At 39.6% G+C, this 15733-nt stretch overlaps 1 protein-coding gene across 1 annotated transcript; it reads left to right on the top strand.

Moving 5' to 3' along the window:
- Positions 1-1047: 1047 nt before the first annotated feature.
- Positions 1048-14320, top strand: LOC113407041 (inhibin beta A chain). Its single transcript, XM_026654129.2, has 2 exons — positions 1048-1708; positions 12925-14320. The coding sequence occupies exons 1-2, from the start codon at positions 1321-1323 to the stop codon at positions 13809-13811; spliced, it is 1275 nt and encodes a 424-aa protein (XP_026509914.1). The 5' UTR covers positions 1048-1320; the 3' UTR covers positions 13812-14320.
- Positions 14321-15733: the final 1413 nt, after the last annotated feature.

Here is a 15733-nt window from a genome sequence, read left to right as displayed (position 1 = left end):
TAGATTTACTCATCCTATGTAATCACCTCTTCTGATGTCATGATTATACTATGTGGTTTAAATGAATGAAACAAAAGAAAAGTGCTTTCTAAAAACAATGGGCCGAATCTAGAAGACTTTACTCAGACAAATTTTTTATTTGCATCAGTGAGGGTTTTGCCCGATTAGGGATTGAGTAAAAACTGACTCAGGGCTTTAAGATTTGGCCAGGTTATATATAGCATGTTTCACTGTCAAGCACTTTTCAGTCATTACTTGATTAACCCCAAACCTAAATATATCTGTTCGAGAAGTTCTGGGCGAACACTAGGGTAGAATGAGGCATATATTTGGATAGGAAGGCAGCATCTTAATATGACACAGATATGTGCTGTACTGTCTCCTGCTTGTGTCTTTCTATGCTTGGCTGCATTGTGCAGCTGGAAAAAGTGTAATGTACTGTATAGCTCCCCTCGACCCCCCCCCCAACAAAAAAGTTTTATTTTGCTCCCTTCAGATTTCTTGCCAGTGTTGATAACTTTGACCATTAAAAAGTAAGTGGAAAAGTAGCATCTTTTCTCTTTTTTCATTCAGGACAGAACAATGTTAAGCTCCAAACATTCAGATTCCCTGTCTTCATACTCCCTCCCCCCCGCGCACACACACTATTTAACATCTAATATTGTACAGGAGCAAAAACAAGGTGCTTATCAAAAGGGTGAACTCTTTTCTTTCATTCATTTTTCTCCTGTTCCGTTAAGCTTGTAATGTTGTTGAAGAAATAGAAAAAGATGGGGAATTATAGCAAGGAAACTCAAACAGAAAAATTAAGAGAGAGAAAGAGTAAAGTCAAAAGAAGTGAAAGAGATTTAAAAAAAAAGCAAAGGGGGGTGGGGGAGGGCAGAAAACATGAGTGGTGATATTTGAAGAGAGGTGTGGGTTAGGGAGCAATGAGCATAAGGAAGGCAGCTTGGCTGTTCCTCCCCCTTTCCTAATCATAGCCCTTACTCACAGACAAAACTCCCTCCCTCTCTCATTCACTCACTCACTTTAGGCCAATCCGTCCTCTTTCTCTCTCTGTGTGTCTCTCTCCTACTCTGAGACAGAGTCAGAACTCTTCTCCCTGACAGCCACAAACATCTACAGCACTTACTGCATTCAGAGAGGGAACCTGCAAACAAAACTTCACAGAAAACTTTCTATTCTTGTTCCAGAGAATTTGCTGAAGAGGCGAGGGGAAAAAAACAAACATACAAACAAACAACAAAAAAACCTGTGTGTGAAGAGAGAGGAAAAGCAGGGCCTTTTAAAAAGGGAATCACAACAACTTTTGCTGCCAGGATGCCTTTGCTTTTGAAGAGAGGATTTTTGTTGGTGCTTTGCTGGATTATAGCGAGGAGTTCTCCAACCCCAGGATCTGAGGGGCACAGTTCAGTCACTGACTGCCCATCGTGTGCCCTTGCCACACTCTCAAAGGATGTGCCAAGCTCACAGCCTGAGATGGTGGAAGCAGTAAAGAAGCACATACTGAACATGTTGCACTTGAGGGACAGACCTAACATCACCCAGCCGGTGCCCAAGGCAGCACTTTTAAACGCCATAAAAAAACTCCACGTAGGAAAGGTGGGAGAGGATGGCTATGTGGAAATAGAGAATGACATTGGAAGAAAAGCAGAAATGAATGAACTTGTAGAGCAAACTTCAGAAATCATCACATTTGCAGAATCAGGTGAGTGCTAGAAAAAATTACTGTAAAATATATCTTTCTATGCCAGAACTGCAATTAACTTGTTTCTTCTCCCCAACAATAATATTTTCTGTAAGATTATAAGGTGAAAGGGGGAAGGGGGCAAAGAGAAAAGGACTGTAAAAGAATTTGATTCTACCTGATTTAGTCTTGGCTACAGCTTACTTGCTTACACTTGCTAAACTCACACAGCCAAACAGTAAGGAAGCTATCTAACCAATCTTGAGCAGAAAGTCAGGCTGCAAAGGAATCTTCCAAACTGCTTGTGAAACCAGAGCAGTTGCACTGAAGTACTGGATCCTGGGTCTGATGGTGAAAGGGAAAGAGCTGCAACCTCTCAGAAAGTTTCTGATGAAAGAAAGAGATCTAAATACTATTTTTTAAAATAAACCTTCCTTGTTTAAAAAAAATACCAGTAGGTATTATACCACATGGAGCATATGGAACTTAATACAAGCAAGAGGACATTTTTGTTGTTTAATTAGCACAGCATCCTAGGCAATACATTGTTTCAGCGACTGTCAGATAAACTTCAATAGAACCAGGACAAATACTTGTAGATGATCCAATTTGTAATGCTAACTTTTGCATGCTGGAAAAAAAAAAAAAAAAAAGAGGAAAGATTCTGTTCCTAAGTGCTCCCTGCCAAAGAATGCAACCTTGACAGTGTTCACTTTGAACTATTCTGCTCTCTTTAATTGGTAAGAATAAAATGTTCAGTGTATAGAATTTACTAACTAGTTGCTCAAAACCTCATCATGCGCCTATAGAAAGCCGCCGTAACGTTCTCTCCTAAATGAGTAGAACCAGAACTCAGTACAATATAATATATGTATATGCATATACATAAGATTGTCTACATCTTGCTATAGCTGTATCACCAATCTGAAAAGGTATGAAATTGCTAATAGCAACTGTTTTTATGATGCTGTCTAGCCAAAGAATTTTTCTTGTTGCCAAGACAGTTTTAAAAGAATGTCACTGTTTTGTTTGGTACAGCATATGGTAGGCAAAGTATGCACAGGAACTCCAAGCATTTTTGTTTAAAAGTTTGCTGCGGCAGTATAAACAATTAAGACAACACTCAGAATTTCCAGTCCTGAAAACCTGTTGACTCAGATGTTCTGTTTGCAGGCAAGCCATGCACAGAAGTGTGCATGCTTTTAAGAGCAGACATTCCTGCCGGCTGTATGGCTTCCAACTGTACAAGAAGCCCTTGCCTTTGGCGTTCTTGTCAATGCAGCCGTTATCAGTTCTTTCCCTGGGAAGAGTCGTGCTTTTCTTCCCTTGTGTGCTCGCCATTTCAAACATTGGATAGAAGATCTCAGTGCAAGTGAACACTTGAAGCAGCTGTGATTTTCTACCTGTTTAAGGAATGGACTTATGGAAGCAAAGAAATTGCTAGGCTAATGAGCAGGCTCCGCACCTGGTTTTCAGCACCTCTCTCAAAGCAGAGTGGAACATATATGGAATGAATAGTGGTTTCTGTTCATCCTGTGAGTCCCAATTATTTGTAAACTCGTTATTGTCTTTCCTGAGCCCTGATGCAAAGGAATTCTGAATTTGATATATGCCTATTAAACACGACAGCCTTAAATTGCAACTCCTAATCCAATTGGCTCAGAGTCACATGACCAAAAATAATTGTGCCATTGCCCACAGACTGGCCAATAGTCCAGCTGCCAATCTCTCTGTTAATAACTACTGAACGCTCACACAACACCAATTTGATTTACGTCCATATAACGATCAATATTAACAACAAAATTAATTTAACAAGATTTGTGGTATCTAGTTCTTTAGCAGAATGCAGGGTGCAGAATTTTATTCTCTTGCCTTTTTGGTTGCATTGATGCACTCCACCTTCTTGGAGCCATGGCAGGTATCTTCTAAGAGATGTTTGGGGCCTTTTTTCCATATCAACCGGACATTTAGTTGGAAGGAGAGTAAGGGAATTTTTTTTAAAGTGTTGAATAATGTACAAGAGTCTAAGTTTATAATGGAAAAAAATGACTTCCAGTAGGGTCATTACTGCTAGTAAGTTCTTTAACCTGCTGAACAAATAATTTTCCTCTATAAATTCAAGATCTATTAATAATACTTTACAGTTAAATAACACTTTCCATCCATGGAGCTCACAGTGCTATACAAACACTAATGATTTAATTCAGCATGACATCAGCTCGCTGACATATACTCACTTGTAAAGATGGAGGTTAAATCCTAAAGTAGTATTATTTTCCCTATTGTGCACATGTGGAAACTGAGGCAAAGAGAATTCAAGCAACTTCTCTTAGGTTATAAAAGAAGTGTGTGGAAGAGCCAGGAACAGAACACAGATCCATGGGCAATCCTCAATGCCTATAACAATTAATAAGAAAACAGCTGATAAAGAGTCTACATCATTGAGGTCTGAGACTAAATATACTCTTCTTTCAGTTTGGATAATATTCTTACTACTCTTACTAGAAACCTCCATCATCTAAAAAGGAAGCAGTAGAGAATCAATGAAAATGAATGGAAGCTTGACACGAGTTATATCAGCTAAATGCTAGTGAAAATAGGAGTAAGAATTCAGATTTTTGTTTGTGTGGGTATGACCACACATAATCCTATCATACTTCACCCTCTCAGGAATTGTGGTTATTCTATACTCACAGGCATAAAAAGAGATATTTCACTTTTCATTGTGAAATCGTCTCCAGCTATTGCACACAACTATACAATGAAAATGAAGTGTGCCCACATTACTCTGTGCATCTATTCTGTTTTTCAAAATCTATATTCAGGCTGATGTTTTATAAAACACAGAGACTAAAATGAAAAATAGGAGAGGATATAGATAAATGGGTAGGGGTGAGGTGAGGGGGAGGGACTAGAGTAAATGTATTGAACTCTTCTAAAGCACAGGTGTCCTCATATCCTTGAGATCAGCAGAAGTCTTGGCAGGTATTTTTCACTGCTACAATTCCAGGCACATCTTTGTAAAACTAATGACCAAGAGTATTGGGCAAAAGTTTACAAAAGAACCCTTCTGTACCCTGGCATTCTAACAAATAAAACATGAAAATGATTTTCTACTTACATATCCAGCTAAGATTACTAACTGAGATTAGTTCTGCTGTGAGCATCCTTTTGCCAAAACGCTGTGGTTTACTTCAATTTCTTAAAAGTTGTGTTAGAGAAAAGGGGGGAGGGACAGACATATATGTTCTTGACAAGCATAGCCACAAGTTTCCATTGCTTAGATAGCCGATGCTTATAAAATCTGGTTGGATACTAACCCCTTTATTTTTTTTTTAAATAGATAGCTTATTAGCCAATCAACTACTAAGCCCTGGGATAGTGCCAAGTGCATATACTGATCCTGGCAACTAAATCAGCACTGAACAGGGTTGCTAACGTCAGTCACTGGGTAAGAGAGGGGAGTTATAAGCATTGAAATCCTAAAGCTTGTCATTAGAGATATCAAGAATAAATGAGAATTGTGATAGCTATTCACATCAGTTTTACCTTTTTGCATCATTTCCTGTCAAATTTAGACGTGAATTGACTTGGCAGTAAAGACTCAGACATCTCTTTTCCTAGACAGATAGCCAGCCCTGGCATTAACAGCAAGGTGTTTGGTGGGGATGAGGGGGAAAAAAGGAGGATGGATCATTTATCCCTCTTAAATTGTTTAATCAATTGCCTTTTTAAAAGATGCTTATTTAAGTGCACATCCTTCGGTGCTCAGTAAAGCACTCAATGGCCACAAGAGGGCACACTCTTCCAAAGCCTTTTCAGTTCATGCAATTTAACCTTCCTGCAAGCTGCTATTTTACCTAATTGGATCCTGAATCCCAAAGATCTTTGTGCTTATCTGTAGCCTCTGAGTGGAGATCTTGTTTCTTCCATCTAGTTTAAAAGGCAGAAATTAACTGGAGTGGAATACTACCGGAAAAATAATGCAATGTAAGGAAACAGGCAAAGGAATGGAAAAGATAAATCTGATCAATTGCGGGATGCTTACATTCTGGAAATCTAGAGATCAGAAATGATTTTTTTTTTAAACAGACACTGAGAAATGTGACCGTGAATCATCAGCTGAGCTGATTTTATCACATTTTTTCTAATGCAGTCTCCCTGGCTTTTAGAAAACAAATCTCTTTCCCCTTGGTTTTTTTTTTTTTTTTTTTTTCCACTTTGGCATACTTTATCAAAGATTCCAAGTTTAACAAATGAAAGCAAATTACTTCCAAGAGAGGAAAACCCCTCTTAATTAAATGCATTTTACTGAAACAAAATGAGAAGCTTCTCTAGGGGTTGGTTTGGTTGTGAACAGTTTAAGAAAGTGCAGGTGAATCAGAGAAGGAGAGAACTAGTCTAGAAAAGGTATCTGCGAGAACATCACTGTGCGTGCAGACATGTGTGCACTTGTGTCTGCAAATACAGCTGTGTACATGTGGGCACACATTTGCTTGTATATATGCATAAGTGTGCCTATGTATTTTTATGTACATGTATGTGCCAGGGCATGCAAGCCTGGACATGGGTATGCATGTAGTGTTTCTGTGTAAATGGGTTTGGGTGCCTGAATAAATGTATGTGCATGCACGTCCACATGCATGCCTATGTATAAATGGATGCATATCAGTGTCCATATGTATATAAACTGGCCTGTCTGCGTAAACGTGTGCATAGATCTGTGATCGGGTGTCCTTAAATGTGGACATGTGTATTTGTAAGTGTGAAGTCAATATTGTTTGTGGCAACAGAGCTTTAACAATTTAATTTAAGGTCAAATGCTAGTTCATTTGAAGTCAGTGGAAATTTTGCTATTCATCTCAATAAGTACAGGATTTGGCCCTTATTGCACAAAAGTGCAATATTTTTATGGAAGGAGTGACAGCTTAGAATTCAGATCTGCAGTATTATTAACATCACACAAATTGTTCTTTTGTCTTCTGCAATACAATGAACCATTTTAACTTAACATTGCAAAAACCTTACTGCTGAAAGCACCCCTACAACGCCCTTGAAAACACACACACACACTCATGAGGAAAGATTTTTAGCTCTAGTGAAGGAACTCTATGTTGTAAGTGCAGAATGTCTCCTTTTTGGCTAATAAGTAACACATTAATTTCAGATAGAATAAAATATGAGTCAATAGTTAGTAGAGCTGAATTTACTCAAATTTCAGATGAGACGACCTTGCCTGTACCTTTTCTGTTGGCCATTTCATGAACATTTAGGGGAATGGGTTTTTGTTCGCATGAACATTTGGGGAATGGCTGTTCTTCCTGCAAATACCTGTATTCACCTGTAGACAAGAGTATGTGAACATGAATACAAGGTATTTGCTATTTGCACCAGAATTGCTCTTCCCTTGTTTAAAGACAACAAGGAGTCTGGTGGCACCTTAAAGACTAACAGATGCCACCAGACTCCTTGTTGTTTTTGTAGATACAGACTAACACGGCTACCCCCTGATACTTGTTTAAAGAGTTACAGTTATCCAGTCCGGGAGCAGAAACACACTCCTGCGACTTAGGTGACCAATCACACGTGAAGAATAATGAATAATTGGAGAGAATCATTGTGAGTGATCCATAGACTGAAATACATCCACATAAATTGCCACTGAATAATCATGAATAATGAAAAAATTGAAATAATCAGTCTGCTTAGGGATAATTGCCAGACAGATAACAGGGCTAAATTCACTGGATAAACTGTGAACAATTCCTCTAGCTCTAGTGGTCATTAGTAAACCTTTCAAGCAATTATCTCTCAACCACACTCTTCTCTTCATTCCCTCCAAAAGAACCTTTCTACTAACCTATTTCTTTTTCTCTGTCTCCCGGGGAACGAAAATGAGGAGTAAAGAGAAGGATGCTTTTGAATGTAATTACAGATTGGCACACTGTACAAATCTCCCTCCCCCCCCTCCACCAAATCTAATCATAGGCAGTAGTAAAGTTAGCAACTTAAAAAAAAAAGCTTGCTTTGTAGGGAAAAATAGTTCACTTACAGTATAACATAAAAATGACTCAAAATGAAACAGCAATGAAGAATGGAAATTTAAAGTCACAGAGCTCTCTTACACAGTGAACCTTTTTCCATGGCCAATTTAAATGCCGTGTATTAAGAGTAAGCTCCACTGTAATGGTAGAAAGTGTAATTGCTTCCATGGGTGGTAGTTGGGTCTGGGAGGAGGGGAAACAAAGACTTAACCATTTAGTAACATTTGGTTAAGGAAAAAGATCTTTTTATTCAAAAAGATCTTCTAAGTTGTACAATTTAGGCCCTACCTGTGTAGGTGCACATAGCTCAAACTCACAGGGCCCTATCCTGAGGCACAGTGTAAATCCAAAGTCAGTAGGCTGGAACTGCATACTAAGGGACTCAACTTGGCAGAAGTGAGGAAAGGAATCATGAGCCTCAGAGTGCACTTTAACACCAGCGATCCTGTGGCTTCTATTGAGAGACCTAAGAGGGAGTAGTAAATGCAGCCTCATGCAGGGATTGGCTGCGTGGGGCCACAAAGTGCCTGGGCCCACTGGCAAAGCCCCTGTTTATCTGTGACATGCCTGCTTTCCTTCTGCATTCTCCTGGGGGACACCAAGCACACAAAAGCCAATTCTGAAGAATGAAGAGGTTTCAAAGTCCCTCACCTCCCAGCTCTGGCATGGGTTTTTCTAGTGATTTGCCACCTTCCCTGTCCCCTTGCCCCCATTCCATGCAGTCGAAAAAAATTAATTCTTCCATATTAGGTCATTATACACAGACATAAGCAGCCTTATGATTGCCCTTACAGTTTTTGCAGCTTGGTACATGGAGGATTTAAATGCATCCTTCCTTCCCATCACATGTTCAGGCTCCAGTCTTAAAGGTGTGCAAGCAGGGCCGGCTCCAGCATTTCTGCCGCCCCAAGCAAAAAAAAAAAAAAGCCGCGATTGGCGGCGGCAGTTCAGCGGCAGGTCCTTTGCTTCTAGAGGAAGTGAGGGACCTGCCGCCCCCGAATTGCCGCAGGTGCCGCCCCTCTCCCTTGGCCGCCCCAAGCACCTGCTTGTTAAGCTGGTGCCTGGAGCCGGCCCTATGTGCAAGCAATATTGTAGGGCAAAAGATGATAGCAAACTCTCATTAAAATATCAAATAGTGTTGTTCTATTTCCCTCCCACTGAATAATTCCTTCCTTATAAAAGCTTTTACCACATAACATAAATTATTTTTTATTTTTCACTTTTCTCCACAACTTTTGCCAACGTATTTAACTTTGCTAGAAGATTCCTGTTTGCTCTTTAGAATCAGGACCTTGTTTGTGGCAGAGACCGGCCACAGCTGGAAAGTAGAGATGTGGAATCAGATACAAACATCCCCAGTGTTTTGTTAAGTAAGGGGTGAGAGGCACTCAGATCTGGGGTTCTGGAATAAGCACATCTCTCCCTTCCCTAGCACTTTCTTCTGTGATAACACAATCCAATATTTTGTCAGTATCGCACAGAAGGGATGAAGTGGTCAGCAGTGTTGGATTGTGGGACTTTCCACATGAATCAGGCAGGAGGAGCAGGATGATTAGAAATGGGAAAAGTCCATTGAAAATCAGCCACAGCAGACAAGGAAATACAAAAAGAGGACAACGAAAGTATTGCTGTGAGCTTGTGATGAAATGATACCACCCAAAACATTTAGTGAGATCTCTTTTGCACATTCAGTTATCAGACAGACTGCAGCATGCTTTTTCATTAGACAACTATATATAAAGGCAGTGTACATTTCCAAAGCATTACGCATTACGCAAGGTTTAACTGAAGCTAAATCCCTGAGCAACGCTTGGGGAAAAAGGGACTGCAGAATCTCTAACCTAAAACACTTGAGATGTGATTCCTCTTAGGATATTTATGTGGCTTTTTTAAAATAAAGACTCTAATATGGTGAACGTTCATTCATATTGGGCCAATTCTTGAGGTCTAACTCAGGTTTTACTCAGGCAAAACTCTCACTGACTACAATGAGAGTTTACCTGAAAGAGGGACTTTGTACAAACCAAGTTAGGACTTCAGTATTTGTACTGTTAGTTCTTTCTCAGAAGCTGATTACAAAAGATCATAGTTAGTTGATTTGGGATTTGGGGTGAATTCAAGAGAGTTTTGATTTTTCCCCACCACTATTTTAATTTTCCCTCCAGCTTTGTTCCATACTGGCCTCCTGAAAACAGACCTAAAAAAGGGTTTTTTTTTAACATTATAGAATTTTCTGCTAAATAATGTGGGCTTGAGGACTGCATAGAATTTTTTTTTTCATACAGAAGCATTAGGACAGTTTGATTTTTTTGCATCTCCCTCTTTCCTTGGAATTTAAATCCATAGTTCTTTATGAAAACATGTCGAATAATGTTGGTGATGCTGTTATGGCATTAGACTCATCTTATGTTACTTTGCAGCAGCCGTTCAGAAGTGAGGTAAGGCAAAAGCATTGAAAGTCTATTCAAATACTTCACGCTGTATTAGTCCATTTTTTTATTACTACTAGGGATTAATTCAACTTTCAGAAATATGGGGACTTATGAAAAACTAATTTTAAAAGATCCAGAGATTTTGTGTCTTTCATGCAACATCTGTCCAAACTGAATAACTAAATTGTTACACATACTACTCATCAGCCTACATATAAGATAACTGTGGCTATTTACAGATGGAAGTATGTCACTTTATAATTATTATCAGCTCCCGTTATAATGCTAAGAACAGAAATGTTAAATATTGCACCTGGACACCTAACAGTATTAAGTAACCCTTTAATAAGTACTCTCTTTATAAAGCCCCTTTCTCATTATACATTAGAACCAAAAGCCTAGATTTGAATTCCCTTGAATTTAGACGTGTTTCATATCTAGATCCAGATCCAAATCCAAACCTGCAGCATAGTTACACTATTCTAAATGCTTTGCTCAGAAGTTCAAGCGTGTAACAAAGGGGGTACGTGTATCATACTTCTTGAGAGATAGACCATAATAAGCCACAAAAATTCAATTCCTGATCCAGAACTCTTGCATGTTTTGGGGTGCTCTGATTTAGGTTTTGGTTTGGCACAATACAGAGACCTGGGCAAGCTATAAAGTTGGGGTCCAGATCTGAACTTTTCCAAATTTCTGGCATATATGGAGTTTTGGTTAATGCCCATCTGTATCAAAAACCTTCTGCACTTATAAAGCAGACAGCTTTGCCATAGTTTGTTTACTGCCAGAATGGAAACATGAGCACCAGCCATGCAATAGCAAAAAGGGCTAACTCATTTCCTTTTAATCACTATCAAGTGATGGTCATTCTCAGAAAACATCACATCTCAAAGCTTTTGTCAGCTTGGATTGGCACGCCAGAACTCTCTGGTCTCTTTTCCCAAAACTTCTTACTAATTTTAAGTGAGAAAAGATACACCTCTGAAAGCAATACATTTACCCCACAGTCCTGTTTAATTCCATGAGAACCTATTTAACCCCCTTTGGAGGCAGGTATCAGCAAAGTCAATGGGAAACAATCCATGTGTTTTTCTGTCCCAAGGATAGTTCAAGTCCACAATTTCATACTCTCACTGGGAAGTAAAACAAAAATAAAACAGTGTGCCCTCTGGCTACTCTAATTTAGAAATTACTGTCTCTTTGACCTGGGAATTCCACCTGGAGTAGCTGAATATATCTGTATCAGGACTTCACAGAAAAAAGAAAGCAACAGTGTGGACAGGGTTTTAGGAGCCAGGAAATCTTGAGTTCTCACACAGGGTTTCCTCTGCGGCCTTAGGTAAATCACTTAAACACTGTGTCTCAGATTCCCAATCTGTGAAATGGGGATATCTCTGAGGGGTGTTGTGATAACTAATTAATGATTGTTTGTGGAATTCTTTGATGAAGAAGAGCCAGGATCAACAGCCTTGCTGATGCAATAGCACTTTTCAAGTGACCTTTTTGATGCTTTGGTCCTACCATTTCAGTCTTGATCAGTGGTTGCCCTTGATACCCTGACTCGCATTGAAGAGTACCTCACTCAACACCTTGCTCCACAAGTGTGATGCAGTTTGAATAAGGGTTTCAGAATCTGCCCATCCTGCCCCAGAAAGAAAACATGTAGCCCTTTACTCCCAGGGTGCTGGTCTTCTCTTTCTCTAAAAAAAAAATCCAGCTTTCCTACAAATCATAATGCCATAGTCTTAGACACAAACCATCTCTGTTTCTTTTTTTAAAAAAACCAGCCAATTCATTCTCTCTTAACTTCTTCATGCTTAGTGATCAAACCATAAAACAGCCCTCATCGTTCACTTTAACTTCTGCCAGGGATATGAGATCTGTATCAAAGAAACTCCCTCTCCCCAGCATAATCATCATCACTGGCATCCCAGCAAGTTTATATAGTTATGCCAGAGAACCTTCTTCAGAAGGTTCTTTAACTCATTTCTTGGTGGATTTGTCATTACTATCATCACAACGGGCACACTATGTTAAATTAAGAACAGAATCTATAACTAATAGTTCACAGAATTAAGTGTCTGGCTGCAGAACACTAAGCCATTCCTGAAATGTATAGATCTGTGAATCTCTCAATGCTAAGAGTGATATTTAAGTATTGCTAGGTTTCTGAAACTATTGGCATATACTTCCTTGGTGTAAGAACTTAATGAAGAATGATGATGATTTATATGGGCTAGATCCTGCTTCCTTTGGCAAAGCCCCCATTGACTTCTGTGGACACGGATCTAGCCCCCCAATTTTTATCACTAGACACAGATTTGTATGTGTATTATATATTTTCATGGGCTTTTTTTTTTTAAACAGCGATTACTTTCCCTGTCAGTTAATAGCAATCACAAGAGAAAGCCGAGCAAAATTAACCCCTACACACCAAGTAATGCCCACTTGCCATTAAATGCACTGCATGAATTCACATGTATGATTAATGCTCCCATAACAAAATTTTATATGAGAAAAAAATAGGAAAACAATTACTTCAGTAAATAGAGAATTTCCACTGCAGGAAAAGGTAACATCAAAGAGATGTGGGAGACAGAGGGGGTTAGCAAGGCACAGTAGGGAACACTCAGAATATTAAATAGAAACATAACTTAGGGAATTTTATTCTTCTGGTGACAATACAATCTTATCAAAGGAATGAAAAATACATACTAACCGATTCTTCCCATCTGTTTTTATTTATCAACTTCAGGCACGGCTAAAAAAATGCTGCACTTTGAGATTTCCAAGGAAGGCAGTGACCTCTCGGTAGTGCAGCGTGCTGAAGTGTGGCTCTTCCTGAAAGTCTCCAAGGCCAACCGAAGCAGAACAAAAGTGACCATCCGACTGTACCAACAGCAGAGACAGCCCAAAGGCAACTCTGAAGGGGCAGAAGAAATGGAGGACGGAGGGCTGAAGGGTGATAAAAGTGAGACTCTCATCTCTGAAAAGGCGGTGGACACCCGTAAAAGTACCTGGCACATCTTTCCTGTCTCCAGTAGTGTGCAATACCTGTTGGACCAAGGCAAGAGCTCCCTTGATGTGCGGATTGCCTGTGACCAATGCCAGGAGACTGGAGCCAGCCTGGTGCTGCTGGGCAAGAAGAAGAAAAAAGAAGATGATGGGGAAGGGAAAGAGAAGGAAGTTGGAGAATCCACAGTAGAAGAGGAGAAAGAGCAGTCACACAGACCTTTCCTGATGATGCTTGCCCGGCATTCAGATGACCGCCTGCACAGACGACGGAGACGGGGCCTGGAGTGTGACGGCAAGGTCAACATCTGCTGCAAGAAGCAGTTCTTCGTCAGCTTCAAGGACATTGGATGGAGTGACTGGATCATTGCTCCCACAGGTTACCATGCCAACTACTGTGAAGGTGAGTGCCCCAGCCACATAGCGGGCACATCTGGTTCATCATTATCCTTCCACTCCACGGTCATCAACCATTACCGCATGAGGGGCCACAGCCCCTTCTCCAACCTCAAGTCATGTTGTGTGCCCACCAAGCTACGACCAATGTCCATGCTATACTATGATGATGGACAGAACATCATCAAGAAGGACATTCAGAATATGATTGTGGAGGAGTGTGGCTGCTCATAGACACACACTCACACCAAGGGCCTGCTGTCTGTGTGGAAAATTGAAAAGAAGCTGCAGTAGAGGAAAGACCCGACTATGGTTTAATCTTTCCAAATGAAACAATTAAAAAAAAAAAAAAGACAACACATGGAGTTCAAAAAGACTAAAGACAGACAAAGGAAGAAAAAGAGCGCATAAACAAACAGGGCTTGAATGAGAAAATTTTTGAATAGCAGTGTGGGGAGGGGGATTCCCCTTCCTTTCAATATGTTCCATATTTTATTATATAGTATGTTAAACATTATTCGTTACAAGGGGAATTGTGTTCCCTCTCCTAGTTATCCATCAGTTCAAGCCCTGGTAGCAGCTTGCCTAACCTGCAGCAGTTTGGACTCTGAGTCCAAAATGGCATTGAAATTCGTAGAAAAGCCATGTGTATGAACACTACATTCACTGGCACTTTCCCCTCTCCCCTCCCCCCAATTTACCAAGGACATAATGAGAGTGTATGTACCATATGTGTGTGTGTGTGTTTGTATGTGTGTGTATATATATATATATGCCTGTGTGTGCACGTGTGTTACACGAGCATACACACATACATATGCACACACACACACAAATACACACATACATACACTTACTTATGTTGGTAAAGGGACAATATTGCGCAGGTGTTCACACCTTCATCTTCTGCACTACATTTGCAAAAAAACCCCACAAAAAAAACAAAAAAACAACAAAAAAGAAGAAAAAAAATGAAAAAGAATGAAAGAAAGTATACAAAGTTACATTTCGTTAAGGTGCTTACAACATTAGAACTATGCAACCTAGTTGGTTTGAAACTGTTTACCTGAGAGAGAAAGGAAAAAAAAAAAAAACAGAAAGACTTTATTTAATGGAAGTAACTTTTTTTTTGTTTCAATGAGAGATACTTGAAAGGAACATGTTTGTCCAGTTACTGGAGCCGAACATTTCTATATTTTGTAAAAAAAAATTTTTTAATCGTTTACTATTTGCACTACAATGGTGTTTGACCTGTCTAATCTTTATTTAACAAGTATATTCGAGGGAGGTTGATTGGGAGTAGGAGGGGTTGAGAGCTGCACTTATTGTGGGCTATACAAGAACTGCTACAGCACACAAAATAGTTATTTATATTATAATAATAATTATTATTTTGTACCTTAAAAAGAATAGACACATACACCAAAGACATTTATGTGAGCCTCTAAACAGTCTGTTTGTGGTTGGTACCGGTCATAAGTAACAAGTCAGGGTTTAGATTAAGGGGACAGTTAGGTTGATTACATTCAGGCTGAAATATTGCCCAAAACATAACATTGCGATCTGGATTTAGCTGTGGATTTCAAACCCCTAGAAAGTCCTGGGGTGCTTGGGTCCAAGATTCTATTTCAGGCCCATCTGTGATAGAATTGTTACTCCTTTCACATTCATGACACTAAGACTTTTTCCTGATGTACAGCAGCTGTACATTGTAGGAAAACAACTTCATACAAGGGGGATATATATATATATACGTATATATACACATGGTATAAGCACTTCAGGCTTCACCCTAATGTTCTTAAAGCAATGAATGGTTGTGTGCAAAGCACAGTGTATTAAAAGATTATTTTTTATTGCATGGAAAGGAACACATTTAAAACAATCCCTCGTAACAAGAAATCTAAAGCTCCAGTGTACCACTTAGCAAGATCTGATGTCATACTGCATGCAGCTTTGGGCCCTCCCCACCATCACCCTGGTAGAACACAGAGCAAAATGAAAGCTATGGTATTATTTCTATTTTAAATACAGTCTTTAACTGGCTGTCTCAACCACCGCTCTCCAGTCTGGCGACTCTTGATGAGTTTGCACACTATAAGACCTAATTTTCAGTGTCAACACCTAACCTGAAGGGTCCAACCCGTAGGGCATAG

Source organism: Terrapene carolina, unplaced genomic scaffold, assembly GCF_002925995.2.
Source record: "Terrapene carolina triunguis isolate 2854851 unplaced genomic scaffold, T_m_triunguis-2.0 Scaffold182, whole genome shotgun sequence".
Taxonomy (NCBI): Eukaryota; Metazoa; Chordata; order Testudines; family Emydidae; genus Terrapene; species Terrapene triunguis.
Note: the sequence above shows the minus strand (reverse complement) of the source record. Positions and strands in the feature narration are given on the sequence as shown.

What these genes read in the sequence shown, in the direction of transcription:
- LOC113407041 (XM_026654129.2), top strand. Translation starts at nt 1,321, where the DNA reads ATGCCTTTGCTTTTGAAGAGAGGATTTTTGTTGGTGCTTTGCTGGATT. An exon ending in CATCACATTTGCAGAATCAG is followed by an intron (nt 1,709 to 12,924) that starts GTGAGTGCTAGA and finishes TATCAACTTCAG; the next exon opens with GCACGGCTAAAAAAATGCTG.